The sequence below is a fragment of the Nannospalax galili genome, unplaced genomic scaffold, assembly GCF_000622305.1.
Source record: "Nannospalax galili isolate Female #2095 unplaced genomic scaffold, S.galili_v1.0 scaffold335, whole genome shotgun sequence".
Lineage (NCBI taxonomy): Eukaryota > Metazoa > Chordata > Mammalia > Rodentia > Spalacidae > Nannospalax > Nannospalax galili.
Genome location: NW_008337842.1, coordinates 4,454,891 through 4,482,543, shown reverse-complemented (window position 1 = coordinate 4,482,543; position 27,653 = coordinate 4,454,891). Strand labels below are relative to the sequence as shown.

The 27,653-nt window shown below is 41.9% G+C and overlaps 2 protein-coding genes across 7 annotated transcripts in view; one reads left to right on the top strand and one right to left on the bottom strand.

Moving 5' to 3' along the window:
* Positions 1-6,755, top strand: part of Zc3h12c (zinc finger CCCH-type containing 12C) — a 79,676-nt gene extending 72,921 nt beyond the window's left edge. For all 4 annotated transcript variants that reach the window (XM_008832814.3, XM_029563414.1, XM_029563416.1 and 1 more), the window contains 2 exons: positions 499-605; positions 1,415-6,755. In XM_008832814.3, the coding sequence (XP_008831036.1) occupies positions 499-605; positions 1,415-2,811 (1,504 nt within the window). In that variant the 3' untranslated portion in view covers positions 2,812-6,755. The remainder of the gene's footprint in view (positions 1-498; positions 606-1,414) is intronic.
* A 12,088-nt stretch (positions 6,756-18,843) lies between these two features.
* Positions 18,844-27,653, bottom strand: part of Rdx (radixin) — a 90,548-nt gene continuing 81,738 nt past the window's right edge. For 2 of the 3 annotated variants that reach the window (XM_029563411.1, XM_029563412.1), the window contains exon 16: positions 21,814-21,907. In XM_029563411.1, coding sequence (XP_029419271.1) covers positions 21,841-21,907 — 67 coding nt within the window. In that variant the 3' untranslated portion in view covers positions 21,814-21,840. Of the gene's footprint in view, positions 19,453-21,813; positions 21,908-27,653 lie in introns of those variants that run through there. The other variant, XM_008832812.2, reaches the window with a different exon arrangement.

Genomic DNA, 27,653 nt, shown 5'->3' with positions numbered 1-27,653 from the left:
TAAATGCTTACAAAAATCCTAAGACTGGGGCAAAGGAAGGAAAAGTAAATAAAACATGCTAGTCTCAAAACTTAATTAAATTGGAACAAATGCAAGTTCAAGATACAAATTTTATTTTTCTAAGAAAAGAGAACTTATGTATTGAGGTTATTTTATTCTGTAATCAAAACACTTGGGTTGGGGCTGGACAGATGACTCTGGTTATAAGAGCACTGGCTGCTCTTGCAGAGGACTTGGGTTCAGTTCCCAGCACTCACAGGGTGGCTAACAACTATCTGTAAATCCAGTTTCAGGGGATCTGATGCCATCTTCTGACCTCCTCAGGCACTGCACACATGGGCACACTTATATGCCTGCATGCAGAACAGTCATACACATAAAATAAGAGTGAATGAATTGAAAAAAAGTTGGAGTTAAACTTTCAAAAGAAAAGAGAATGAGTTGAATATTTAACCTCCCACTTAGGTATTGCTCTTATTATTGTTATCTCTGTGACAGATTCATGCCCCCTGATGACCCTCTTGGCAGACATGGCCCAAGCCTGGATAATTTTCTGAGGAAGAAACCCATTATTCCTGAACACAAGAAGCAGCCTTGTCCATATGGTAACTTCTTTATGAATACTTAATATACTACTTTAGAACACAATATATTGTTATACTTCTGTTAATATAAATAAACATTTAAAATCTTGGCTGGCATACTATGAGATTCTTCTGATTATAATTAAAATTTTTTTAATGTGTTAATGGGGCTGGAGAGATGGCTCAGCAGTTACAAGCACTGACTGCTCTTACAGAGGACCCGAGTTTGATTCCCAGCACCCACATGGCGGCTAAAAACCGTCCTTAACTCCAATTCCAGGGGAATCCAAAACCCTCTTCTGACCTCCGTGGCACTGCATGACATGGGTGCACTCCCATACATGCAGGCAAATACACTCATACACATAAAAATAATAAAGTATTTTAAAAATAAAAATGTGTTAGTCTTGAAAAAAATTATTTTTACCTATTTGGGCCCAATACCTAGGAATGTCCTTGAATGAAAATACAGTTTGAAAACTCAGTATTAATTGTGTTTGGAGTTTGAATGAAAAGTAGAAATTCTTATATCTAGACACAAATCTGATAAGCATGGCTTTATGGTATTCAGCAGTCCAGCTGCTGAAGATTTATTTACTACCCTGTTTTAAAGGCCTGGAGGAGAAGAGGGAGATAGGAATTGAAATAGGAATTGGAGCTTCCTGAGTGGTCTTCATAGCGAGTGAGAAGACTGGAGAGCGAGAAGCTGAGCAGCACTTAGCCTGTCTCTCATCTCTGCCTCTGTTTCTTTCACACGTTCAATAGTGCCTCCCTGACTTTGCAGCATCTCATGGTGTGTTCCTTTGCCTGACTAATCTTACTCTTCATAGGAAAGAAATGTACCTATGGCCACAAGTGCAAATATTACCACCCAGAAAGGGGCAGTCAGCCTCAGCGGTCAGTAGCTGATGAACTTCGTGCCATGTCTAGAAACACAGCAACCAAAACTACAAATGAAGGAGGACTGGTGAAAAGCAACAGTGTTCCTTGTAGCACTAAGGCAGATAGTACTTCGGATGTTAAACGAGGCGCTCCAAAGAGGCAATCAGATCCAAGCATTAGGACTCAAGTCTACCAAGACCTAGAAGAAAAGCTTCCCACCAAAAACAAATTGGAAACCAGGTCTGTCCCTTCCTTAGTTAGTATACCGGCCACTTCTGCTGCAAAACCCCAAAGCACTACATCTTTAAGCAATGGCCTTCCATCTGGAGTTCATTTCCCACCTCAGGATCAAAGACCACAGGGACAATATCCTCCAATGATGATGGCAACCAAAAATCATGGAACGCCAATGCCTTATGAACAGTATCCAAAATGTGACTCGCCTGTTGACATTGGATATTATTCCATGTTGAATGCATATTCAAATCTGAGTATCTCAGGCCCACGAAGTCCTGAAAGGCGTTTCTCATTAGACACAGATTATCGAGTGAGTTCTGTAGCTTCGGACTGCAGCAGTGAAGGGAGCATGAGCTGTGGGAGCAGTGACTCTTACGTGGGGTACAACGACCGGTCCTATGTCAGCTCTCCCGACCCACAGCTAGAAGAGAATCTGAAGTGTCAACACATGCACCCTCACAGCCGCCTTAACTCCCAGCCCTTCCTGCAGAATTTCCATGACCCCTTAACCAGAGTGCAAAGTTACAGTCATGAAGAACCAAAGTTCCATCACAAGCCTCCTCTTCCACACTTGGCTATGCATCTGCAGCACCCCGCTGTGGGTGCCCGGTCCAGCTGTCCTGGCGATTATCCCTCTCCACCAAGCTCAGCACACTCTAAGGCACCACATCTTGGGAGGTCCTTAGTGGCCACGAGAATAGACAGCATTTCTGATTCTCGACTCTATGATAGTTCTCCCTCAAGACAAAGAAAGCCTTACTCCCGCCAGGAAGGGCTGGGAAGCTGGGATAGGCCGAGTTATGGGATGGATGCATATGGGTATCGGCAGACTTACTCCTTACCAGACAACTCCACACCCCCGTGTTACGAGCAGTTCACCTTCCAGAGCCTGCCTGAACAGCAAGAGCCCACCTGGCGAGTCCCGTACTGTGGAATACCACAAGATCCCCCAAGGTATCAGGACAACCGAGAGAAGATTTATATCAACTTGTGCAACATCTTCCCACCTGACCTTGTGCGAATTGTCATGAAAAGGAATCCTCACATGACAGATGCCCAGCAGCTTGCTGCGGCCATCTTAGTGGAGAAATCCCAGCTGGGTTATTGAAAAGATGATGCATCTTTGTGGTGTTTAGTAGTTTTTTGTTCAGCTCAAATGCTGAGGGAGGTTTGCTACAATAGCATATGTGATCTCCTTCTCAGCAAGGAGGTTCTGTAGTATCCATTTATGTGAAATACTGTATCATGGAATCTGTATGTACAGCCCCACTTGGCGGAAGTATCACAGGATTGCTTTACATTCAAACTTTTTTTTAACATTTCCTTTTTAAAGCTATATCCTTGGCTGGAAGTTTCTCCAGTTTGATTTACTAGATGTATCTGTGATCTTTGATATTAATCTTTGGTGCATCAGGGGTTTATATGCAGCACTTTTTATCCTCATTTCATGTTTTATTAACTTGGTGTTTTGTCTATCAATTGCAAGCAATTACAACACCTTCAGAATGTGGAAATATTTGACTAGACCTAGCAAACTATTTTTTCAAGCCAAGCTTACTAGAATCTTTTACAGCTTTTTAAGTTATTTTTATTTGGGGAAAGTGGGCTTCTTTGTGCTATAATCATTATTTATAGAAACAAAGATATACTACAGCACTGACTTTATATTTTAAACAAAGTGTAAGTTACCAGTTATGTTAAAACGGGTAACCGTATATATTAGAATGATTTCCAGTATAGCACTTTTTATTATTTTATTTTTGTTTGGATTTTTCCTGTTAAGAAATTAGTTAATTTAATATGGTCAGTTTAAAAGAAAGCAGATGCAATCAATGGAAAAAGTTTCCATTTTCTTTTTTATGAATAAGTCAAAAGCCTTAACTGTTACAAGTTAAAGCTTCGTTATCCAGCTAATATGTGTGTCTAGACAGTGGATGAAATTGAACTCCTAGATTTCCATTAACTTGTATTTTTAATGTCTGTCTTTTTGTGGGGGGCGGGGCACAACACTACTAGATAAATAACCCTTTCCCAGTACTTGTCTGTTTTTAATGAATCTAATTATTCTCAATGCAACTTTTATATTTAATACACTCTAGCTTTCCTGCTATTTATTGAGGCTGGCCTGAGGTGGTTTGATGTATTGAGGATATGCAACATTTATTGATACTGCACTATAGAGATGGCGATGGAGGAGTTGTAAATGGTAACTTAATTTTTGTAAGATATTGTATATTTTCCATTCTCCCAGAGGTAGTTTTTTTGGAGGGCCTGTTATATTATTAAGGCCAGACTCTTGCCACAAATAGTGTAGTTTTAGATACAGACCAAAGTCTGTTCTAGTATTAGTAAGGGATATTTCTGGTTTCAAAGTCATGAGTTTTGCTTGCTGTAGTTACATTTCTGAGGATTGGATAATGGATTTGCGATCAGTGGCAGACCCTGGTATGGTGGATACCTGTCAGTCCCTCCAGATTTCACTTAGTGTAAAAGACACATTGTGATCTGTTTCTGTAGTCTGCCTGGATGCTCTGGTCACTGAGATTATTCTGCAGTCTGAAGCAAAGCCCTGAAAAACCAGAAAGTACCTTTTACTGTTGATACAAATTGTATCTTTTTAACAATAAGAACTATTTTGATTTGTAGATCTAGTTAAAAACACAAATGTGTAACTATAATTAGACTTTTGGGCAACATTTTATCTCTTATTTAAATACAAAATTTTCAAGTAAAATCGAGGTCTAGAATAGGGTAGAAAATAATAACAAGGTAAATAAAAGTGTCTGTCTTAGTTTTATATATTAAAATATATTAAATTTATTGGCATTTTCTTTCTCCTAAAACTTACCTAGTATGAACTTAAAATAAAGGTAAAATGCTGCCTGAAAATAACGTCCAAGCATCTTTGACTAGGATAACATTTTCACTACTTGTGTGACACTATGTGTTGCATGGAGTAGGATTTGGGTATACAGTAAATGCTTCTAAAAGGCATTGTGCATATTAGCATATCCAATAATCTGAACCATGTTCAGCAAACCTAATTCAGGAAAGTGATGTTCTACACAGTTACTGCTGTTGTGTTTGAGTGAATGTGGCACGTATCTTTACCCAGAGTAGCAGGGGTGGTGCCACACCAACCATTCTGAGTGGTGTCTGTCCGAAAGTGACACTGCTGACTTGTGAAATTGTCCTTGATTTTGTCAGTCATTATCTAAGAGGCAAGTATGTATGCAGAGGCTAAATGAGTGCCAAAAACAGGGTTGCAGATGTGTGCTTCCTTTTATTCTGACCAGAGTAGGAAGTAACCTGTCATCTGAACAGAGGACCTCTGCTTCATCTTAGCACTGTGATTGCTTGAAAACCGGCAAACTTCACTAAAGTGTTTTAAGTGCAGTCTTAGGTAAAGTGGACATGACTTTCAGTTTGACCTTCTTAGGATATATAGCTGGCTGTTTGTCCTCTTTTTCTTACTTTCTGTGTCCTGCCAATGTCTGTGTGGAGTGTGTAGCTCTGAACCCTGCCCTCCTCCGCCTAAAGTTTTCAGTGTAATTAGGTGTGAGCTAGGGAAGGTCAGTCTTCTTACATCAAGAGGACAGTTTGTACCCTTTTTGAGGCATCAGTGTTGCTTTCAGAGCTTAAAAATGAGAAAATTGGCAGACATTAGATTCAGCAAATTCTTGTTTATCTGAAGCAATAAATAAAAGGAGACCATTATTAAATTCATAGCTAATCATAAACCTTTATTTTAGCTGAATTTTTCTTCCTAATTGCTAATCCCTATTTACCAGATATGCTTTAAAAAGACAGTCCAAAAGTAGTGTGTTAGTAAGTCGTAAAAGTGCCAGAATTGGTCAGCTGATGAAAGGAAAAGGACTCAGACTGGAATATTCTGCCCCTGAATAATTGACAGTTGACTGTACTTTACACAGTAATTAGCAGTCCGTTGTCTCTGTGTCTTAGTTCAGAGGGAATAGTACTTAACTGGCCAAATACTGGCCCTTGGAATTCCCTCTGTTCTTGCATGTGATACAGACATTTTCCATCTCATTTATAATCTGTATATCCTAACAGCTTGTCATTGACCTAAACATTGGAAGAAAGTATCACCAGTATAAAATATTTGACACTGGTGGAAACTTGAATTTTGTGTTTTTATGAAAATGCATTTATGAGAATATGTAATGTAACTAAAGAAAGTGTTTTATATATACATACATGTTTGTTATGAAGTACTAAAAATTGGGAGGGCTCTTTCAATGGCTAGCATTCCCTGACTGAACTATGTTTCTTTAAGTTGTGAATGACCAAATCTAGGGTCTGGATGACCAATGATAAGCTTCAGAACCACTTATTTGGAAAGAAACTCTTTGTTGGTTTTATTCCTGGTATTTTTAAAGATTATTTTGATAATTTTAATAGGATGTGTAATTTTTAAATACACACACAAAAACTTAAAGTAATATTGATTATACAAATGATTATTTAACATATCTTTTACATGTTGTATCTATATGTATATAGACAGTAATATATTTATAAAACAAATATACTTTTGTTGTATTTTTTAGTTTGTAATAAGTATGAGGATGGCTCTGAGAGTGTGAGAGTGTGCGTGTGTGCACACGCACGTGTGTGTGTGTGTGCCTGTATGTGTGTATGTGTGTGTGTGTGTCTTTCTGTGTTTTGAAAACTCTGAAACCTTCCCCCCGTCTTAACTGGTATTTACTCAAAATGTATGTTTTTGTTACTCCTTTTGCGACCCATCATCCTTATTCAGGATAATAAGGTGTGCAGTGTTCTGACCATACTGTTGACATCTGGCTCTTCATGTTATTAATCTCTAATTCTTAGAGAATGTCTGAAATCAAGCAGATTATGTGTAGAGATCATGATTATGTTTTGAATATATTAAAAATGAAGACTCAGCCATGATCTTAAAATTTCAAGATACACACCAAGGAATGAAGTGCCGAAGAAGATGCGTGCACACGTGCATTAAAATGAGAGGGAGCGGGGTTCCCCCAGAGCAGAGAAGTGGGCGTGGCTTTAGGTAGCCAGGAAAGACCCTGGGCTAATGTGTGGGCAGACTTTTTCTGTGAAGAATCTGGTAGTGAATAATTCAGACTTCTCAGCGAATCCAAGTTTCTTAAACACTGCTCACCTTTGCCTTTATAACATCAAAGCCACAGGAACATGTAGATGAGAATATGGCTTTTTTTAATAAAACTTTATTTACAGAAACATCACAGGCAAGCCTTAGCCTGTGGGCCATCCCTGAGCCCTGCTTAGAGGGAGAAGCCAGACGTAGTAAGTAGTAAGCTCTGATATATGTTAATATAGTTAATAGTAATTGTATCTCAGCAAACATCTGGAGGTAGTCTGATAGTTATTGATGACCTTCAAAAGATGATTGTGAGATAGTCATAGTAAAGCCCCTCGTTTAGACACAAAAAATGCAAAAAATATATTTTAGTAACTATTGAACATTTTCCCTGAACTTTGCATTTCTTTGGTGAATGGGGAATCCTTTATCTTTTATTTGCTTAATGGCCTCATGGACCAAAAAACAGTATGTTGTATTTCAAAAAATAACCTATAATTAGCCACAAATTTTTCAAAGACTACATTTATCAGTTACATTTTTCTGTTGGTTTTGTCTTCTGATATATAACAGATCTGACCTCCTTTACAAATGATTTTAAAGATTAGCATACTGTAATTTCACAGCCAAGCTCTGTTCTCTAATAGTAAGAACTGTGATGAGTCAAATAGCTATGAGTATATTTATTTAACCTGTCTGTCTTCTTTGTCCAAGTATTCACTATGGCGTTTTAGAAACCTTAAGACTGGCTCTGGTTAGTAGTGTTCCTACCACGATCATGTGTGATTCTGAACCTACCGGAAGTACACACTTGCTGAACACACTCATGCCCAGTATGTTCTTTGTGGTATCACAGCAATAACACAACCTTCATAGGATCATTAAACAGCTATGAAAATTACCACCCACTTAATTATACTTTTAAAATTGAAGTACAGCTCTAGCATTAACGGTGTTTATAGTTTTACGTGCCTGATTTTGCTGTTATTGTGGCTGCTGTTGTGATATCTCCTGCCCTGCCTGTTACCTGTTAAAATAATACTGTTCTATATTACACATGCCTTTTTCCCTGGGATCCTTAATCTTTCAGATGTAAACGCGGTTGCAGGTTTTAACCATTTGGCAGTAGAAAATGTCTATGCATGTTTTCAGTTTTATAAAACTTGTAAAGTTTTATTCTTTTAAACCATGTGCTAAATTTTCTGTGCAGGTATTTCAGGTGAACAACAAGATGATGACATCTAAGCTTTTACCACCATTCTTTCTAAACAGCTTGTCTGAAGGAAAGGGAAGCACAATGGTTTGTTTTGATGAGGAATACATTTTAGATTTCCTCTGGGTTTTTAAAGTATAAATTTTCTACCTTATGTTGAATACCAACAAAAGGCAAATCTCCACAGATAGAGTATCTCAGTGCAAGTGCCTGTAGGTCCGTTCCTTGTAGGTCTTTTCCTCCCAGACCGTAGTTGTGCTGAGCGTACAGTTTCCTTTTTCCTCCTGCAAACTGCCCTCCAGGAAAAGCAAGGCGAATAATGTTTTTAGATCAGCCATCTGATAAACTGATATGATTATATTTATCTCTGCCTGTTCTGTGTTTTTCTGTAATGGAATTTTTGCAATTCCAAAAGCAGTATTTTGGACTTACTGGGAATCCATATTGAAATAACTGTATCATTCAATCACAGAGGGGAAAATATTAAAATACTCATTTTTCCTATGGTAGTTTTGTTTTGTGAAGAAATTGCTCTAATGTGGCAGCATAGATGCCCAGTGAATAAAAGCATTTTTCTTCTCCGGCTTGCCTACATTTGGCAGTTAGTGACATTTGGCATTCTGTAGGATGTGCACATGTTCAACATTGATGTAAATGTCAGAACCACAGTTAACTCCTATTAAACTGAAATTAAATGTCAGCGACAACTAGTCATGACTTCAAACATGATGAGAGTGTTTTCTTTCTTTCTGCCACTAAGGCATTTGTTTCCAGTGGTTTGTAAGTGTCTTCGGTTGGGACCTTGACCATTCAGTATATAGAAATGCTGGATGGTGTCTGGCGGCCTGGTTCTGATGAAGGCCAGCAAGGGATTAAAAGATATTGCAAAGACTACACTTGGTGAGATGGTTTATGGACTGGGACTGTGCACCAGCTTGGGACACTGGTGTGCATGAACTCCAGACAGTCGCTGGGGTTGGAGAACAGGCTCCATGTGCCTCTTTCAGGGTTTCTCTCTTATAGTTGAACTGGAGTCTGCAGGACAAAATAATCAACACGAGTAAAGATTAAAGAAAAAAAAAAGACTGATTAAATGTTAATAAAGAGAGGTAAGAGGTTTTATTGATAATGGTCAAAAAATTTGGACCACTATAGAAAAATGTTTTGTTTCTTAAAAATTCTCCTGAGACTGGGAAGAGACTGCAGACAGAGCTCAGTACTCAGTACTCGTGTGGGTGAATGCATCCTGCACGCTCACTGCAGTAATAGAGGCACTACACATGGTACATAGGATCAGGGCAAATCACCTCTCAGTGTCTTTCTGGAACTCCATTATAAAACGGCACCAGTGCCTAGCTCACAGCTTCTTGTCACCAATGGTGGCGATGGTAGTATCCTGGGAACAACTCAGGGACCGTGTGAGTCGGTACAAAGCCGCATGGCCCCATTTTTTTGTGACTTGAAACAAGAACCTTTACATTATCCTTGCTGTCCTAGAGAGCAGTGTCTTCCTGAGTACTTGGTTATTCTGTCCCTGGAAATATTCTACTTTAGATACGGTCATGAGTAACAAGATGTTCTGATGATCACTTAAAACCTTGTGTTCTGTGTCAGCATGTCTGATACTCAGGGTCACAGGCACTTCCTCCCCCATCACCTTGTAGGCCTTTCTTTTACTCTGGTACTTTCCTAACATTGCTCCTTGCCCCGGCCATTGCCAGCTTTGCTTCTGCCTTCCACTTAATTGTGTGAGTTCCAGCCAGATCTCACGGACTTAGCTTGCATCTTTTGGCTTGAGCTGCACATGCACATTTGAGTATTGATGCTCTTTTCATTGTTGCGGCATGTCCAAAAGCAGCATGCCAGTGGGAGAGGCTCCCAGCCATTCCCCAGGACTAGCTGAGGCTCCAGAGGCACATGAGATGGGCTAGAACTACCTGGACATAGTACTTTATTCCTCCCAGGCCTAGGCTTGCCTGGGGAGGAAAGGTTATGCATATATGAGTTAAAGCACACCTGGGAAGAGGCTGTTATTAAAAAAATAAAAGTATAATGATAAATTTATTCATAACAAAACACCTGGCCCTGGAGTTAACTATAAGCACTCCTTAGATTTTCTACCTGCACTTTAGTGTTTGAAGGGGATTTCAAAGTATGTTGTTTTTAACCCCCCTTAAGATTTCTAAACTAGCATTTGAAAAAATAAAATTTCTTTTGAGGTGTAGTCATCAGCCTCAGAATTCAGAGTAGGAACCCCTGTTCCAAAGAGGCCTGGGTGAGGGTAGAGTAACAGGTCACCAATTGCCCTGCCATCCCCAAGTCTCCTAGAGTTATTAAGACAGAGGGTTGAAGGAGTAAAGCCCTTTGGACCTGCTAACCCACAGTGGGTCTTCAGAAAGTGACCACTATTGTTATGTGCACAGCAGAGGTGCCCAAACACACAACACTGTTGAGGCATTCTAAGTGGTTATGTTGTGAATATGAATTGTTGCAATGTAATTTGATACAGCCAAGTGAGGCCGTTTCAAGAGTGACATTGTAGCCTTCAAGAAGTTCCGGGAAGCCTTCTCCTTGTTACCTCCATTACCAGGCTCGTCACGAATGAGGAGTTCTAGGTATCATCATAGGAAAGGGAGGTATTCCAGATTACTCCTGTTACATAGTGCCTGGACTCCAATAGTGACAGTCCTCTGAATTCCACATTTATTTCTGAGGGTATCCCCAGCAAGTTTGTCTGTGCATTCCCACCATACGCACACCTCAAAATGGGCCAAAACATAAATTGAAAAAAAAAAATTTAAGGGCTTAGGAGGTGGCTCAGTACCTGCCGCCAAGCCCAAGTTCAATCTCCAGACCCCCATGATGGAAGGAGAGAACTGACTTCCATGAGGTGGCCTCTGATGTCCATGTGCATCATGGTACACCCCATTCTTTACTATGAGAATACAGAGCCCACCTGTGTAGTATGGTGCATTTTTTGATTGTCAGGTGTGTTTCTGGGAAGACATGACAGTCCTTAAGCATTCATTTCTTCTTTGTTAACACTGCTCTCAAGGGTGAAAAGATGGGACTGGCAGGGAGGACCCGGTGCTATCCTTTTATATAATGTAAAATCCTGAGTTAAGCATTATCCTTATTTTAGAAATGCAGAACAGTTAAAGCACTTGGTCAAGGGCAACTCTATGGTTGGAATCCCTTCCACATGCTTCCAGAATGTCCTTTCCCACTTTCTATGCTATAAGGCAGTACACAGACCCAACCAGCTCTGGCATGGGCTATTCTAGAAAAACATCAAGCTAAGGAACAGACTCCAGTTATATTACAGCCATACATACTTAAACTTCTCCTGGGGGCAAAGCAGCAGATGTGATGTTGGGTCTTTTCTTTCCTACAGTAGGCCACACCTTCAACACTGTTTATGTGTGAATAGTCATGACAAAGATGCCTTTTGTCACCCAGAGATCTATCTGCCTCTCCTGAGCTGTGACGCTGGCCAGCCCACCAGCACTCAGGGAATCAGGGCTCAAAGACCCAGGGAAAGCCAGGACTACCCATGCTTGTCAGCTCTTGCCTCCTGCCTCCTCTCCAGACTTTTTGTAGTTCTAGACAATGAAGGGTGGTACACTTATTTCCTGGGCCTTGTTTGGGTTTTTGTCATTGGGGTTTTCTAGAGGACCCATTTAGCTTTCAGTCTTCTGACAATACCCACTGCAAATACCAGCATGTGTGACGAAGCAGCTGCCGGTGGCACAGATCCAACATGAGAAGTAAGAATGAGTGCGATGTCCAAGTAAACTCCCTTCCCAGCCCCTAGCTGGAGATGGAAATCTCAGAAGTCCAAGATTGAACTGCGCCTCCCACTCCTGGCCAGAGTCCCTTTCAGCCCTTGGGGGCCACCAGGGCGGAGGCTGTCACTGTCGCAGCCTTCAAAGCTCTTCTGTTTCTGCTTTCCAAAGATGTAAATCACAGTTCACTTGAATAATTGCCTCAAATAAGCATGTGTAAAGATGAAGGGAGCGGGCATGTCTAATTAGGGAACTCGGTGGAATACTGTTCAGTAAACTCTGGTGGAGATTCTTGGGCTTTCTATGTTATCAAGAACAAAGTGTAGTTGTGCAGCCATGCCGAAATGCTGCAAACCATAAACAGAATGGATGAGCTAGACATAATGGAGATGCTTGTGTGGAAAATGGAAAAAACTCCTGGCCCTGGGGAGGTGAAGGTCAGGGTGCAGCAGGGCCAAGTTATTATAAACCCCAGAGTCTCCACACAGTGGTCCTCCCTCCCCTGCCTTCCCATGCACATCGTCTCCTGGATCTGAGGCATCTGCAAAGGTGAGCATCCTTAACTCTGTCTCAGAGCGTGAATCCAGCCGAGGTTGTGAGGGACTTTGAGAGCAGCCGGTTGACAGGAACTGTAGGACAGAGAAGGGAAGACAGCAAAGGCTTTGAAAGATTCTCCATCTCTCTCACAAGAACTTGGTGTGCACCGTGACAAACTCCTGCTGGGAGGAGGCTGGAGTAGGGGCACAGAGGCAGAAGCATGAACTCTGGAGCAGTGCTCCCACCATGAACAAGACCGTGGTCTTGAAGCTCGGCTACTTCTTCAATTGTAAAGGGGAATCCCTTCCTACCTCACACCAATTTCAACGTAATTAAGTGGGAATCATAGAACACCCAGCACCAGAGCTAGAGTGTGAGAGAAGCTGCGAGTCAGAAATCCCAACCTAGCCCGAGAGCTGCGCCTTGCCTCCAGCTCTTAACCTGTCTCACAAGATGCACATAGCTGACCCCCAGGTCTTCATCCTGCCCCTCCATAACTCTCACATTCATCCCCACCCATCCTCCTGGCTTGCTCTGGATGCCTCTGGCCATGTGTGTACAGCCCCACTCATTTCATTATGCCAGGCCCCTGAAAACATTTGAGTTGTCATGGCCGGGGGGAGGGGGTGGCCTGTAAATGGGGAATACTGGGCCTTCTGGATATTTCCTCAGCATGCACACTCCTGGTTCAGAGCATTTTTATGTTAGTCCCTGCCTGGTTTTATCCGTCCTAGTGCTCCATGGGTCGGGTGTCTCTATTCCAACATCATCTTGGTGAAGTCTCCTGACCTCTCAGTCACTCTCCCAGCACTCCTCTCTAATGGGCCCCATTTTACATTATCTCCTTAGCGTGTGTCACTATCTGATGTGGTTTGTTCATTACTCATCTCGCCACCCTGGAATATTGCTCAGTATAGCTGTGATAAATGAATAGACAAAGCCCTTTGGTTGCTCCTTCCAAATGTCAACTTGGAATGTGTCTGATCTTCCTGGATAAGCAGAGCTGCACATACCTACACACACACACCATGGCTCAGGGCTGTGCCCCTAACAATCCTCCAAGGTCATGAGCTCCTTGAAGTTGGCTCTTTCCTTGGATCCCCATTGCCCCGTGTTCCAGGGCAGGTGGGCAGAAGACAGAGATAAGTTTGTGTAGTGGGACCTCAGGCCTCAACTGGAAGTGGGCCATACCCTGAGTATTGATTTTTTGACGTTGGATTTGAAGGATACTTCCAGAGATTGCAACAGACCAGCCCTGCACCTCCTGACTGCATCACTGTTTCACAGAATATACCAAGCATCTACATTTGAGCTCTTAGAGCACTCTGACAACTAGCCCTCGGGGCTGAGTGAGCAGGCTGCCCCAGGATAACAAGACAGGTGAATAGCATCATGTGCTCATTCAACCAAAAGGAATTAAAAATGAGTGTTGGGTACCTACAGATACTGTGTGGGGGGAAGAATAAAATCAGTATATTATAGAGATAATGCATTCTTTTATAAGTATAAGCATTAAAGTACAGAGGTTAAATGGCTTGCCCAAAGTTACACAGCAGAAAAATGGGGGGAGGGGGTGAGCCTTAGAGTGTGCCTCACTTTAGAACAACGCTGGGTACAACCAGCAGACCATCAAAGCCAGCCCCATGAGGACAGTGCAAAGCAATGGCTTGGACCTGCTAACTTTATCTTTGCCTTGGTTCAACCCTAAGCAGAAAAATAGTGACAATGGAATGTGTGGAGCTCAGGGTATGAGAGGCCTGCATGCGCATGCTTGGAGACTGCAGGTTCCTCTCAGAGGGTCAGTAAGACCCATGTGGAGGGAGGCCTGCTGGATGACAAACCCCACAGACCTACTGTCTTCTACAGTTCTGAGGCTAAAGTGTTCTGGGTGTCACACAGACCTCTTCTTTTTCTCTTACCTGGTTACTTCTGCCCTTGAGTCCTGCTAGTCGCTGAGCCCACTGGAAAGGCCAGGGATATAGGCCACAGTCCACTGTTCAGTCTGGCCTTCTACCTTGACTGCTTTCCCTGCTATTTCAACCTAGATGGAGCAATGACAAACCTGTGCACAGGGGCCACAGTCCATGGATGGGAACAAGGGGCTGGCAACCATGCCGTGTGGACATTCAGGGCTGTGGAAGTCCCTAGTGCATCAGAGGATGCTTGGTGGCACTCCTGGAAGTGGTGTCATTGCTACCCAATACTAACAGTCAAGGATGCCTCCAGACAGGCCTTCCAATTCCCCATGGGTATACAGAATACATACACTAGAAGAATGGAGAGGGGCGAGAATACATGGGTGAGCCCTGGCAGAGGTACAGGTCAGAGGTACTCCTGAGCCTTGGACAGTCAGAGACACTCTATGGTTTGGCTATGGTCTGAATTTCTTGAGAAGCTTGCTCCCCAAAGTGGCAGTGTGAAGATGATGAGACCTTCAAGATGAGGGGCCTAGGGGAAAGACCTGATACAATTCTCACAGGAACTGGAAGGTTATAAAGTGAGTCTTCCTTCATTCTGCCCCTTCCTCACTTGACCAGGTCCCTGCTCGTGCTATGATGGACACCTCAGGCTTCACCATGACTCACAAGCCATCAAAATCATGTCAAATAAACTTTCTTTTTAAAGTATCCATGTCCCATAGGCCGTGTCACAGTTCTGTTTCTGTTGCTGTGGTAAACTCCATGACCAAAAGCAACTTGGAGAGGAACGGTTTTATTTCATGACAACTCCAAGGTCACAGTCCAAAACTGATGGAAGTCAGGGCAGGAGCTCGAGCCAGGAACCTGGAGGCAGGAACTGAAACAGAGCCCATGGAGGAACACTGCTCACTGGCTTGCTCCTCCTGGCTTGTTCAGCTTTATTTCTTATGCAGCCCAGGCCCACCTGCCTAGGGATGGCACTTCCCACAGTGGACTGGGCCCTCACACATCACCTAGAATTTAAGAAACTGCCTCATAGATAGAGCCACGGGCCAGTCTGATGGAGGGAATCCCTTAATTGAGATTCCTACTTCCCATATGACTCTCCTTTTTGTCACGTTAACCAAAAGTAACCAGCACAGTCTGTTCTAATACACAAAGACTAATATGCTCACCAAATATTCCCTTGTGCTCACTTGCCTATCCCTTAAAAAGGTTGTGTGACTAGTTCCAAGTATGACATCTGGCAAGAGACATTTGCTCTGGTGGAAACCAGTGAGAGTCAAAATCCTCTAGAAAAACGCCCAGCAAGAAGGTCCTCTGCAGGAAGTCCATGTGAAGATACCTACAAAGGATCCGCCAGGACAGCCATGCTGGGTTGCAAACTTGGAAGACTTTGCTGGTTTGGCATTTGGCAACCTTGATGGTGTGGTGGTGAAAGAAACCGAACACTGAGTGCATGCCGAATGACTCCATTTATACAAAATTACAAGCCAAGTAACACCATCTACCATATTAGAATGCAGGCTGGTGCTGACTGCCCGTTGGAAGCAAGGTTCAGGATCCCATGGGGCATTCTCTAGCTGGGTCTTCTGCTGATTCCACAGATGTGTTCAGTTTGTGACTCACTATGCTGTTCCCTTATCTTCAAATGTTTGATGTTTATAGTTCAATGAAAAGTTTAAAAATCCACTTGTTCCATCCTCGTTTAAAACGCAAACAAAAAACAACTGGCTAGACGTTTATCTGTGCACAGTGCTCTATACAGTTTTATGATGTGGAATTCATTCTGTTCTTAAATCTCCATTTCAGGGCTGAGGTACAGCTGGTACTGATCTATCCTGTTCCACTAAGACTGAAATGAGTGTGATCCATCACCACTTCTTTGTCCCCAAGGCTGTAGGCTAGAAGAGGATATTGATTTGTAAGAGTTACTCATACTGACCAAGGAATGTTTGCTGCCCCCGGCTTAGCAAAAGCCGCCCAGTCTGACTCAGCCTTGAGAACATTTGGTTCTTTGGTGTCTGCAGAGAACAATAAATACACTCCTTCTCTCAAACAAGTGCTTTTGGGTCTTAAGTGTGGTTGGTCCCCAGTAAAGTGGCCTTGGTCTCACCAGAGAACCTACTAAAATTCAGGCACTTGAGCCAGGTTTATGACCTGCTCCATCAGAAATTCTGAGAAGGGAGCCCAGCATTGTTTCTTAGCAAACCCTCCAGGTGATTCTGATGTCTATTAAATGGACTGAGCAACCGAGCAGAAGATTAATCAAGGTGGAGACCTTGGGCCTTGCTGAAGCCCATTCTGGGGGATCTGGGCATGTCTCAGGCAGCTGGGCTTCCCGCCAACCTCCCAATCCCAAGAAGGCAGACCCACTCTTCCTGTGGGTCACCTCTGTGACGTCAAGATGTGGGGAAGCTGTGGGCTTCCTGCAGACAGCAAGCCCGCCTAGAGAAAACCCTAGAGATGGATCCTCTGCAGACTCACCGCTTTCCATCTCCCTGGAAAGGGGTGCAGAGTGCCGATCCCAAGTGTGGGATCTATGTAAAATGAAGGCAGCCTCCCTCCTAGGTGCTCCCTCTGGGTGATAGAAGTGATCAGCTCCTTCCCCTCAGCTTTGCTTTTGCACCTCTGGGAGAGGGAGCTAGATCAGGAAGGAAGCCTGGTGTTTAGACCAGCAGGGGGCGCTCTGCACCGCAGTGCCGATGCCGGCGGGTCCGGGAGTTTTCTATTGAAAAAAGTGTAGATTCTTCTTCTGAGTCTTCAACTTCCGGCTTAAAATGCCACTATTGCATTATTGGAAATGCCCTGCTGGGCCAGTTGTTATAGTTCGTAGGGTTTACAGCTGGGTAAGACCACTGCTGTTCTCCCTCGGCAGTTTGCATAGGATCTTCCTATGCTGTGAGAGCTTCTAGGTCAGTTCCAATTCAGTTCCTCCGAGTCCTGTGTCGAAGTGTGTTGTATCTTCAGCAAGAAGGTCTTACCTTCACGTTCTTTTGCCCTGTACAGAAAAGAGCCAGGAGAAAAACAGCCAATAGGGCACGAACAGTGGCAGTCAAGTGCGTTCTATCTCTGCAGAAGGGTTGAGCCTGGTGAGTTCTGTCTTGTCATTTTCTAGTGCATCTCTTAGCATCAGAACATAAACGGTCTTCAACACTCCTGCCTCTCAGCTGCCCATCTATGCCAACAGAGCATGTTTTCTGTGATATTAAAAGTAGGCAATTTATTTCTCTTTTTCAGGGGGAGATTTTACAGAGTAAATTTCGATGTAGGACTCCCAACACCTCCTCCTACAGCAGATGAATCAGAGGCCCCAGGCTGTAGTGATTGGTATAAGGTCCAACCACTAATTGATATAGAGACCACACCCAAGGGCCAGATCTTACTACCTCCTGAGGAAATCCCCCTGAGGCCTGCTCCCCTTCTGCCTAGTTGCACTGTCTCTTACCAGCATTATCTCCTATCACACCATAGCCAGAAGCAACAATAATGTACCTCCCCCCTTCTCTAATGGCTCCTGCCTGTATCACTCATTAGTTCCAACCAGAAAGATCTGTTTAGAAAAGTAGTGTGGCAAGGGCCTGCTGTGGACAGCAGCCTCTCTCTTGACCTGGATCTCTAATGGACTATTAAGAGGTAGAAGTACGATGTTGCCCAGTTGTTCAGAGTCATCTACTGGTGGTTCAGAGTCCTCAATCTGATGATTTCAAGTCCCTTCCACTCTTTTTTTTTTTTTTAATATGCAAAAAGTAGCTTTTCAAGTGCTCCAAACCCTTGTCTTTAACAACGGAACTTCGGGTTCCGTTGCATTCCTGTCGTATGACTGAATGCTTATATGCCAACTTCTATATGGCTAAGGCTAGGCCTACTAGGAAACCTCGGCAGAGCAGATTGATAACATACCACGCTAAGCACATGGTTATCTTTTAAGTTATAATAAGTGCTGATAACAAAAGACTTTAAGTGCATGATGAGAGGCCAGTTTGAATAAATATTTCTTGGTAGTAGAAGAATATTATTATACTGGGAAAATAAAGGGCTATTTGCTTATGTATCTTCAGTATGAGGAGGCTGTCTTTAAAACAACTAGACCTACTTAGTGCCCTTGAAAACTACTAATAACCAGTGAAAATTTCTCTCATGCATATTTTGTACCATTTTCATAAAAACCTTTAAAACCTACCTTTGTGCGAATGCCTATCACATTTGCAATAGAACATTCTTAACACAACACATTCTTAACAGGATGCTAGAGTGACTGAGATAGCTGAGTTTTGTTGCAAACTGTTACCCAATGCTTCAGTGTTCAGACATTCAAACCACCTGCAGCCTGTAACACCATGAATTCCTAATGCCACTTGGCATCCCCTCTGCCCTCCTCACTGTCTCTCCAAACACTGATGAGCTTCAAACTCACTTTACTTGGTGAAATCAGAGAAGATGAGAAACTGAGCTGGGTTGGGCAGTTCCCAGTGGTCAGCAGGACCACCCTGTGAAAGTGTGGTAGTTTCTGCCTCCCAGAAAGTGTGGTAGTCACTGCCTCCCAGAAAGATGTAAAATCAAGTGGCTACCAGGCTCTGGATGATGTTAGAATATATTTATTGCTACATTTATGTACAATTATACAAACAGCCCAGACAGAAGGGGTATGTCACCTCAATTTCTGCAGAGTCCATGGAAACAGACACAAAAAGAGCTGCACACCACTGAGTTTGCGCTCAGATCAAAGCCAAAGATAAGTCACATTTTTTTTAAATGGAAAATTCTTGAAAATGCTCTCCACAGATTCCACCTTATGAGCTAGTCATGCAGAAAAAAAAAAAGTGAATTTCTAGAAGCTAATGCCTTCCAGCGTCTGTTTGGAAGAATGGTGTCTTGAAGACAGGTGCAGTGGTTGCCGACTCAGGACTGCAGGGTGCAATGCAGATATCCCAAGTCCTGGTCCATCTTCCTAAGGTCTATCCCTAGGAAAGGCAAGGAAGGGGGCTTCGGAAAGAGATAACAAGAAAGGGGAAAACAACAGTAAACAGAGATAAAGACAGAACCATTAGCAAGAGCCCTGGCTCTTGAAGGAGGCCTGGTTCTTCCATTTCCCAAGGAGATACAACTTTGGGGGAGTATGTGGTCAGGTCACAGGGCTGTCTTGGTATGTTCTTATTTGAAAGCTCACCACGTGTCAGCCATCAGGGATCTGCATGAAGACACAGAAAGTCAACAGGAAAGTCAGACAAGAAAGACGAAACCGCAACAGAAACATTAGCAGAATGGGCTGCAAATACAAGACCCTGAATGCTTCTTCCATACGCCTAATACATTAAGGTACTGTGGAGAGCATGGACTGCGCTGGGGAATGCCATGAGGCAGAGACTGTGCCAAGATTCAGTGTCAGTCCACAAGATGCTCTGATCTCACAACAGTCAGAATTGTTTGGAGCCTCAATAGAAATCCAGGACAGTAGATTTCAGAATTTTCTGACCCCAGAATTATGTTGTGGAGGTATGGCTGCGGTATAAGCGCTCTTCTCTTCACGTTAGTCACAGACTTTTCTGATGTGAAGGAGGGAGGAAAGAAGGGAGGGAGGAGAGCAGCCTGCACACATACAAACCCATGTAATGAGTTCACCTCACACAACCCTTGCTCTACCTGGCACACCTCAGGCCACTTCACATTTCAGGGACCCAGGAGAGAAACCTGAGGTCAGATCTAACCCGACTTCTTAAGCTAAAATCAGCCTAGAGCATCACAGAGAAGTCAAGACCTGAAGGCTGAGAGCAAGAAGTCTGTGATCTGCACACAGCCAGACTGCACCCCTCTGTGCCCATTAGTCATTTGGATATTATCTAGTCTTGAGACTGTAGGGGGTTTCAGCACTAAATTTCACCACCAGCCAGTTATATCCTGTCTGTGGCTTTGGATGTCACCTCTAATTTCTTGCTACTAGACTCCCATGGGCAGCCAAGATGACAGTGCTGGGGAGAAGCCCTGAGGATGGCAAGAAAATGACTCAAAGAGCACAAAGTCCTTGGCCAATGACATGAGCAACTGCGGAGGGCCCAGCAGTTCTTCCAAGGCTGAGACTACATGACATTTCAGACTGAAAGACATGGCGACTGCCAGCTCCCTTGTTCCCGTCATAAATTCATCTCTGGATAATTCAAACTTTGTCATTTGAGCTTGACTCTTCTGGTGAGTCACACAGACACTTTCTTTTTTTGGTTCTGACAATAGCTTGGAGTCAGCCTCCCTCAAAAGACTCACTCTAAAGAGCACAAGCTTAACACATGAACCCAGTGAGGGGGGAAAAATCAAGCAAATTTTAATTTGGAATTTTTACTAAGCAAACAAAACAAAAGAGGAGAAATGAATTTCTGCATTGGAAGATGGGGTTTAAAGATGACCAGCTAAGAAGAATATTGTTCGTAGCACTATGTGGAACATTTAGGCTGTTTCAAGCACGGATTTTTGTTCAAATACCAGGAATAAGAACAGCTGAATCTATGAATCACAATCAGCTATATCCCTTCCAAAATGAGTGAGAGTAGGTGCAGATGGGGGCGCATGGTCCCCTTCAGGTTCACTCTCAGTGACCATTTTGATGGTGGCAAGAGGTGTCAGAGAGTCTAGTGTGATCTCAACCTCATTTCAGAACAATCTAAAATTCAAGGCTAAAAAACCAAGTCATTTCTAAAATCCCCCTACCTTAAATTAACACATACCTTTCATCTGTCTCATCAAAAGAAGTCTACATAGTATATTGCTCTAATGGTACTTATTCCACATCTTAAAATGGCATCTCAAATACATCGATGTTTAATTAGAAGTAGGTATACAGAACTTTGGGAGGCATGTCCAGTAAGCTAGGACCTCAACCTGTATCTTCATAATCTCTAAGGCAAACTGTAGTGCTGTTGTTTTACTTAGAATTGGGGTCAAAACAGTCTCTGCCCGAGAACTAAGTAACTTCCAAACAATCTGTTATCATGATAAGCATGCTCATATGGTTGTAAAATATTGCCAAATTATGGAATATGCATGATCCTTTATTAATATGGCTTACGAACCAGTTCATAGTTTTAGTTTTTTGGTTCAACATGTATGTACAACATGTCACTGTTAGGTATAGCTGTTTGTTTTTAAAGAATTCCCATTCCTAGCAGAACTCAAGTGTAAAGTGTGGTCGGTCACTCTGAGGCTCCATCCTCATTCCTCATCAAGAGAGACTTTCTCAAATACAAGAATGCTCTACTTAAAGTAGCACTTCTAATACATTTATCAAGATTAACAGGTAGAACCTCATTTCCAGAAACTTTAGCTGATCTCAAAGTGATTCCATTGGAGGACAGCGTCCTTGCTTGCTGAAAGGCCTGGGAGATGCAGACTATTGAGAATGAGATGGGGGGCGAATGAGATACTGTAATGCTCTCTGGCTCAGCTGGACACTCACTAAAGGCTGTGGCCCATGGGAAACAGATGTTCTAAGAGGTCCCCAAGGCTCTAGATAGATCTTCTGAGAGGATGGGCTTAACCTAGCAGCAGCTACCAGTGATACTTACCTTGGGAGGGAGGGGACGTCATCCTGTTACATCTGCTTTATGCTGCTTTGGCAAGAGCGCATTTGGAACAGTGCATACAGTTTGGGTCCCCACCTTTCAAAAGAAACAAGAGATTAGAAGACATGAATGCAAAGGGGCACAGAGGAGGCTGAAGGGGGCAGACAGCATGTGCAACAGGTTAGAACACCAGGAAAATCTTGGTCACTTAGCCTGGATGCTGAACTGATTTCCTAATTTTTAACTTCTCTTTTTAAAATTCACCTTTGGAATGCCACTAGTAAAATGTAGATATAACTAACTCTCTTTAAAACAGATGCTAGAGAATTCTCTAAGAGTTGTTATCAATGCTTGACAGACTAAGCAGTTTCATAAGAATAATGGGTCTAAAAAACCTCACAAACACCAGAACCTCCTGAGTAACTGGCCTTGGATGCAGCCAAGGATGACCTTGAACTCCTGATCCTACTGTCTCCACCTCTGTAGTGCTGGCATTGTAAGTGTGGACTGCCACTCCAGTTTCATGAGATGCTGGGGGTGGAGCCCAGGCTTTCCTGCGTGCTCGACAAGCACCTTAACAACCGAGCTATATCCCCAGCCCACATTTTCAGTATTATTTCAAGTTCTCTCTTGTTTATTATAGGCACTGTTAGTGTCTTCTGGGTAACTTTTGGATCCAAAAGATTTTGTGGTGCCTACTATCTTTGAGAATGCAGTAATTCTCGATGTACTGCCATTGTCCATTAGTAGGCTGGGGTGGGTGAAAACAAGCAACAAAAATGCCCCCACAGCTACATGGGCATTGTAGTAGCTATAGAAATCCGTTTCAGCCCCACTCCTTCTGTGCTGTCTTCATTATCAGACTCAACTGCCATTCTCTGGTCTATACCCAAAGCAAAGCGTAGATCAACTCAACAAAGAAATTGCTATACTGGCCAAGCTTACTCATGGGTCAGCTCCAAACCTGGGAGACTCCATGCTCTTGGTGATTTCTGCTCTGGTGAGTTAAGAAATTAGAATCAGGATTCAGTTACTGGCAGTCTCTGTCTCCTAAGTGGGTTGTATACCAAAAGGGCATCTGCGGCAGACTGCTTCCCTGAAAAGTGTTGTGGATGGTGGCTCTGTATCCAGGTCGTTGAACTCACAATAAAAACCGGGTCTTTGCAGTAAAGTACGGTTGAAATCCTAAATTTGTCAAGGCTGGTGACAAAAGCATAGAAATAATGGGACTTATGAACAGTTTAATAATTTTCCTTTAGTACTTGAGCGTCTTAAAGTGGGCATTAATAGAAAATGATTAAGTAATGCTTTGGAACTTCAGGATATTTTAAAGAGGACTTTAAGCACCTTGAGAGATGTTAAAGATTAGCTGGGCTGGCACTTTGTGGCATCAAGTAGCATTTCAAAATGTATAGTTTCTTTTGTGGCTACAACTGATCTCTTCATTATTAACCACAATTTAAGGAGATTCAGACTTGTAAAGAGACAAAGAGGGAGAAAGAGCAAAGGAAGGAATGATTTTCATGAATATTGAGGGAAATTTAGAATAAGATGAAAGAGAGGGGTCAGCTTGAACAGCAGAGCAAAGAAAAGGGGGCAGGGAGAAGGCAGAAATTCCCAACGTTTGCCACCAGGTGGAGCTGTTAGATTAAACTACTTTGAAGACTTCGCTGAGTACATACTGACCAGATGGGCAGGACAGTCACAGTACAGTTGAATCAGGATTTGTGGAACACCAGGCCATGGGCTAGGACATATGTATATCAAGTTATTTCAAGAACATAAGTTTCTTTCGGCATTAGAATATCTACTTATCTAGTTCAGTATGCTAATAAAAACTTTTTTGAACACACACAATTATCTCATGTACACATGAATTGCATCAAAATCTGAAACTGTCTTTTTATTCTGAAAACAAACCTCTTAGCAAAATATGGACATGCTTATTAAAGAAGTTTCATTAATCTGATAAAGGTCATGTCCTCAAACCTAACTAGTGCATACTGAGTGGCATATGTGGCATGTTTCAACGTTGTTAAATCAGAAATGAGACACCAGCAATGTTCAGCATGCAATCCAAAGGTCTATCCAACAAAAACAAATAAACAAAAATGCTAAGTAATGGGAAGACTGACTGCAAACTCACTGTTGCAGAAGACAACTATGTAGAGGGTCTTGACAATTTCTCAAAGTATTAGAAACAATGGGAATTCAGGACAGTTCTCCAGGCCAGACAAAATTCAGTCCTACTTGCCTATTTCAGCCTCAAATATTTCCAATCGTAACTCTTAACATGATTGTAAACTAAGAATCTTAATAATAAATCTAACAAAGGAAGTAAATGCTCTCACTGTAAAAATTTAAATAGATTGATATGAAACTACTGTTATTGGGAGTGTTTGATAGTGTACAGATGTAATTTCTTTTCAAACTAATCTATTCAAAAGTTTTCCACCAAAACTTATTTTCCCATAAACTGAAATTAATTCTGAGATTTATATAGAAGAAGAGAGGGCAAAATAGGGATGTCCTAACAAAATAAAATGGAGAAATTTCAGAAATAAGTTAAACATGTATTAAGACCCGTTATAAAGCTAAGGCTAATTAAGATATGGAATTGATTCACTGTAGACATGCTGACCAAAGGAACGAGATAATGAGATATGAAGGAAGTGGCAATCGATTCAGGAAGGGACAGAACGAACCATTAACATATTAAGACGCCTTGGCTTCCTACATCAGCAGCCCAGCCCACACAGTCTCCTGCAGCAGAGGACCAAGCTTCCTATTAGGTCCACTTACACCACTCTGGAACTTCCTGTACCAACCTCACAGAGGAGAACAGGTATCTTAAACCCTACAAATTAGCTCTCTCATGAACACTGTAAACATGCCTACTGAAAGAAAAAGGCAAAGTGAGAAGGAAGGAAGGAAGGAAGGAAGGAAGGAAGGAAGGAAGGAAGGAAGGAAGGAAGGGAGGGAGGGAGGAAGGAAGGAAGGAAGGATGGAAGGAAAGAAGGAGGAAGGGAAGGGGAAGGGAGGGAGGGAGGGAGGAAGGAGGGAGGGAGGGAAGAAGGAAGGACTCAAACAAAAAAACTACCTCAGATGCACAAGTCCCAGGTCCCAGTGCAAAAAAGGAAACAGTATAAAGAAAAAGACTCAAGAAAACATCTCCCCAAAATTTACTAATTCCATAATAATATCACCAAAAAATGATCTGGAAGAACTTCCAGACAAAGAACACAAAACAATGATTGAAATATGATCAAACAATTCAAATTAGACATGAAAATACTCCAAAAGAACAAAACCAGAGATGAGTGAAATAAGGACAGCAACATAAAATATGAAAATGGATTTCAACAAAGAAAATCAATGAGGAAAATCCAAACTGAAATGACACTAGAATTCAAAAAAACTCAACAAATCAAACAAAAACCTCAGTGGAGAGCCTCACAGTGAATCAGGGGTAGAAGACAAGATAGAGGAATTGACTCAGTGAAGGTCAAGGATTCAATTTTAAAATTATATATGAACAAAATGTGGAGAGCACTGAGACATCATGAAAAGACCTAACCTTCGAATTGAGGACATAGAAGAAAGAGAAGTACCATACCAAAGGCCCGGAGAATATTTTCAATAAAATCACAGGAGAAAATTTCCCAAACCTAGAGAAAAAGATGCTCATCCAGGTACAAGAGGCCTACAGAACACCAAATAGACGAGACTGGAAGTTTCCCATGAAACTAAAGTTAAAATATTAACTTTCTAAAGTTAAAATATTAAAATATTTAAAACATAGAATAAAAAGGGTATTAAGTTGCAAGAAAGGTCAAGTCACTTAAAAAGGCACATCTATCTGAATAACACCACATCTATCTGAATAACACCACATCTATCAGAATAACACCTGATTATTCGACAGAAACGTGTGAAGTCTGAAGGACAGAGGAAGATAGATACACTGCGAGTTCTGAAAGACCACAATTTTCAACTCAGACTTGATATCCAGTCAAACTATCTACTAAAATTGAAGGAAAACCAAAACTTTTCCAGGATAAAAACAGATTACAGGAATTTATAACCACTAAGCCAGCTCTACAGAGGAAACTGGAAGGAACACATTTACGAAGAGAAGGACAAACATACCTAAATGTGCCAGGGGATAATAATTCCAGAAGAGTGCATCAAAAGAGGTCTAAGAAAACAGCACAGAAGAGCAAAATGACAGGAATTAATACACAGCTTTCGATAATAACCCTAAATATTCATGTTCTCAATTCCCCAATAAAGAGACACAGACTAGCAGACTGGATTAGAAAACAGGATCCATCTTTTGCTGCCTTTAAGAAACACATCAATAGACACCACCTGAGGGTAAAAAGATGGAAAAAGATACTGTAAGTAAATGGGACTAAGAAACAAGCAAGCCGAGGTATTCTAACATCTGACAAAATTGACTTCAAACCAAACCAGTCAGTAAAGATAAAGAGGGCCACTTCATACTCGTTAAAGGAACAATCCACCAAGAGAGTAGTATAATTCTAAACATACAGACAAAACAAACCCACAGGTGTCTCCAATTTCATAAAAGAAACTATTAGCTCTAAACCCACAGGTTATCTAGAACACAGTGAGAGTGAGTGACTTCAATACCCAGGTAATCTGGACAAAAATTAAACAGAAAAACACTAGAGTTAACTGATACCATAAATCAAATGGACCCTACAGGCATCTGCAGAACATTCTACCCAAACACTAGAATATACATTATTCCCAGCAGCCTAGGAAACTTTCTACAAAATTGATCACATATTAGGACACAAGCAAATGTCAATAAATATAGGAAATTGAATTAAATAATATCCTGTGTTTGATCTCACCACAATGGAATAAAGCTAGACATACACAGTGATAGAGGGGCTGGAGAGATGGCTCAGTGGTTAAGAGTACTGGTTGTTCTTGCAGAAGACCTGGGTTTGAATCCCAGAACCCACATGGCAGCTAACAACTGTCCATAACTCCAGTCCCAAGGGATCTGATGGCCTCTTCTGACCTCCACGGGCATTGCACAACAGGGGTTCACTTACCTTACATATAGGCAATATACGCATACACATAAAATAAAAATAATAAATAAATTTTTTAAAAAATAGTGATAGAAACTACAGGAAGTACACAAACTCATGGAGGCCAAACAACACACTCCTGAATCATAAATCAATCGAGGAAGAAATCAAGAAGGAAACATTTTAAATTACTGAAATTGAATGAAAATGAAATCACAACATATCAAAGTCTATGGGACACAATGAAGGCAGTGCTGAGAAGTTTATAGTATATATATACCTCAAGAGATCTCAAATAAATAACTTAATGATGCACCTGAAGACCTTGGGGAAAAAACAAAACAGTAGAAGGGAATCAGGGCTGAAACTAATGAAAGAAGCAAACCAAAGAATCAGTGAAATGAAGACTTGGTTCTTTTTTTTCTAATTAAAAAATATTTTTATTGAGCTTTTGTACATTTCATACAACAGTGCTTAATCAAATTCAGACCCACCTCCTCCATCTATGTCCCCACATAATCCATCCCTCACCAGACCACATGCATTCTGCCAGTCCACCATACATGTTAAGTTCTGTTCAGCCAAGTGTTGGCACCCAGATGTCTTAGTGCAAGTTCATCCACTGGAGTCTAGTCAGTCTATCCAGAGATCTTTTTTCTTCTTCTTCTTTATTATTTTTTAATGGGGCTTTTGGCTACTCTAACATCCCCCCCTCTGAAGAGGTAACCCTAAACTCTTTTAAGGATTAGATAAAAGCTCCCAAATATTTTTGA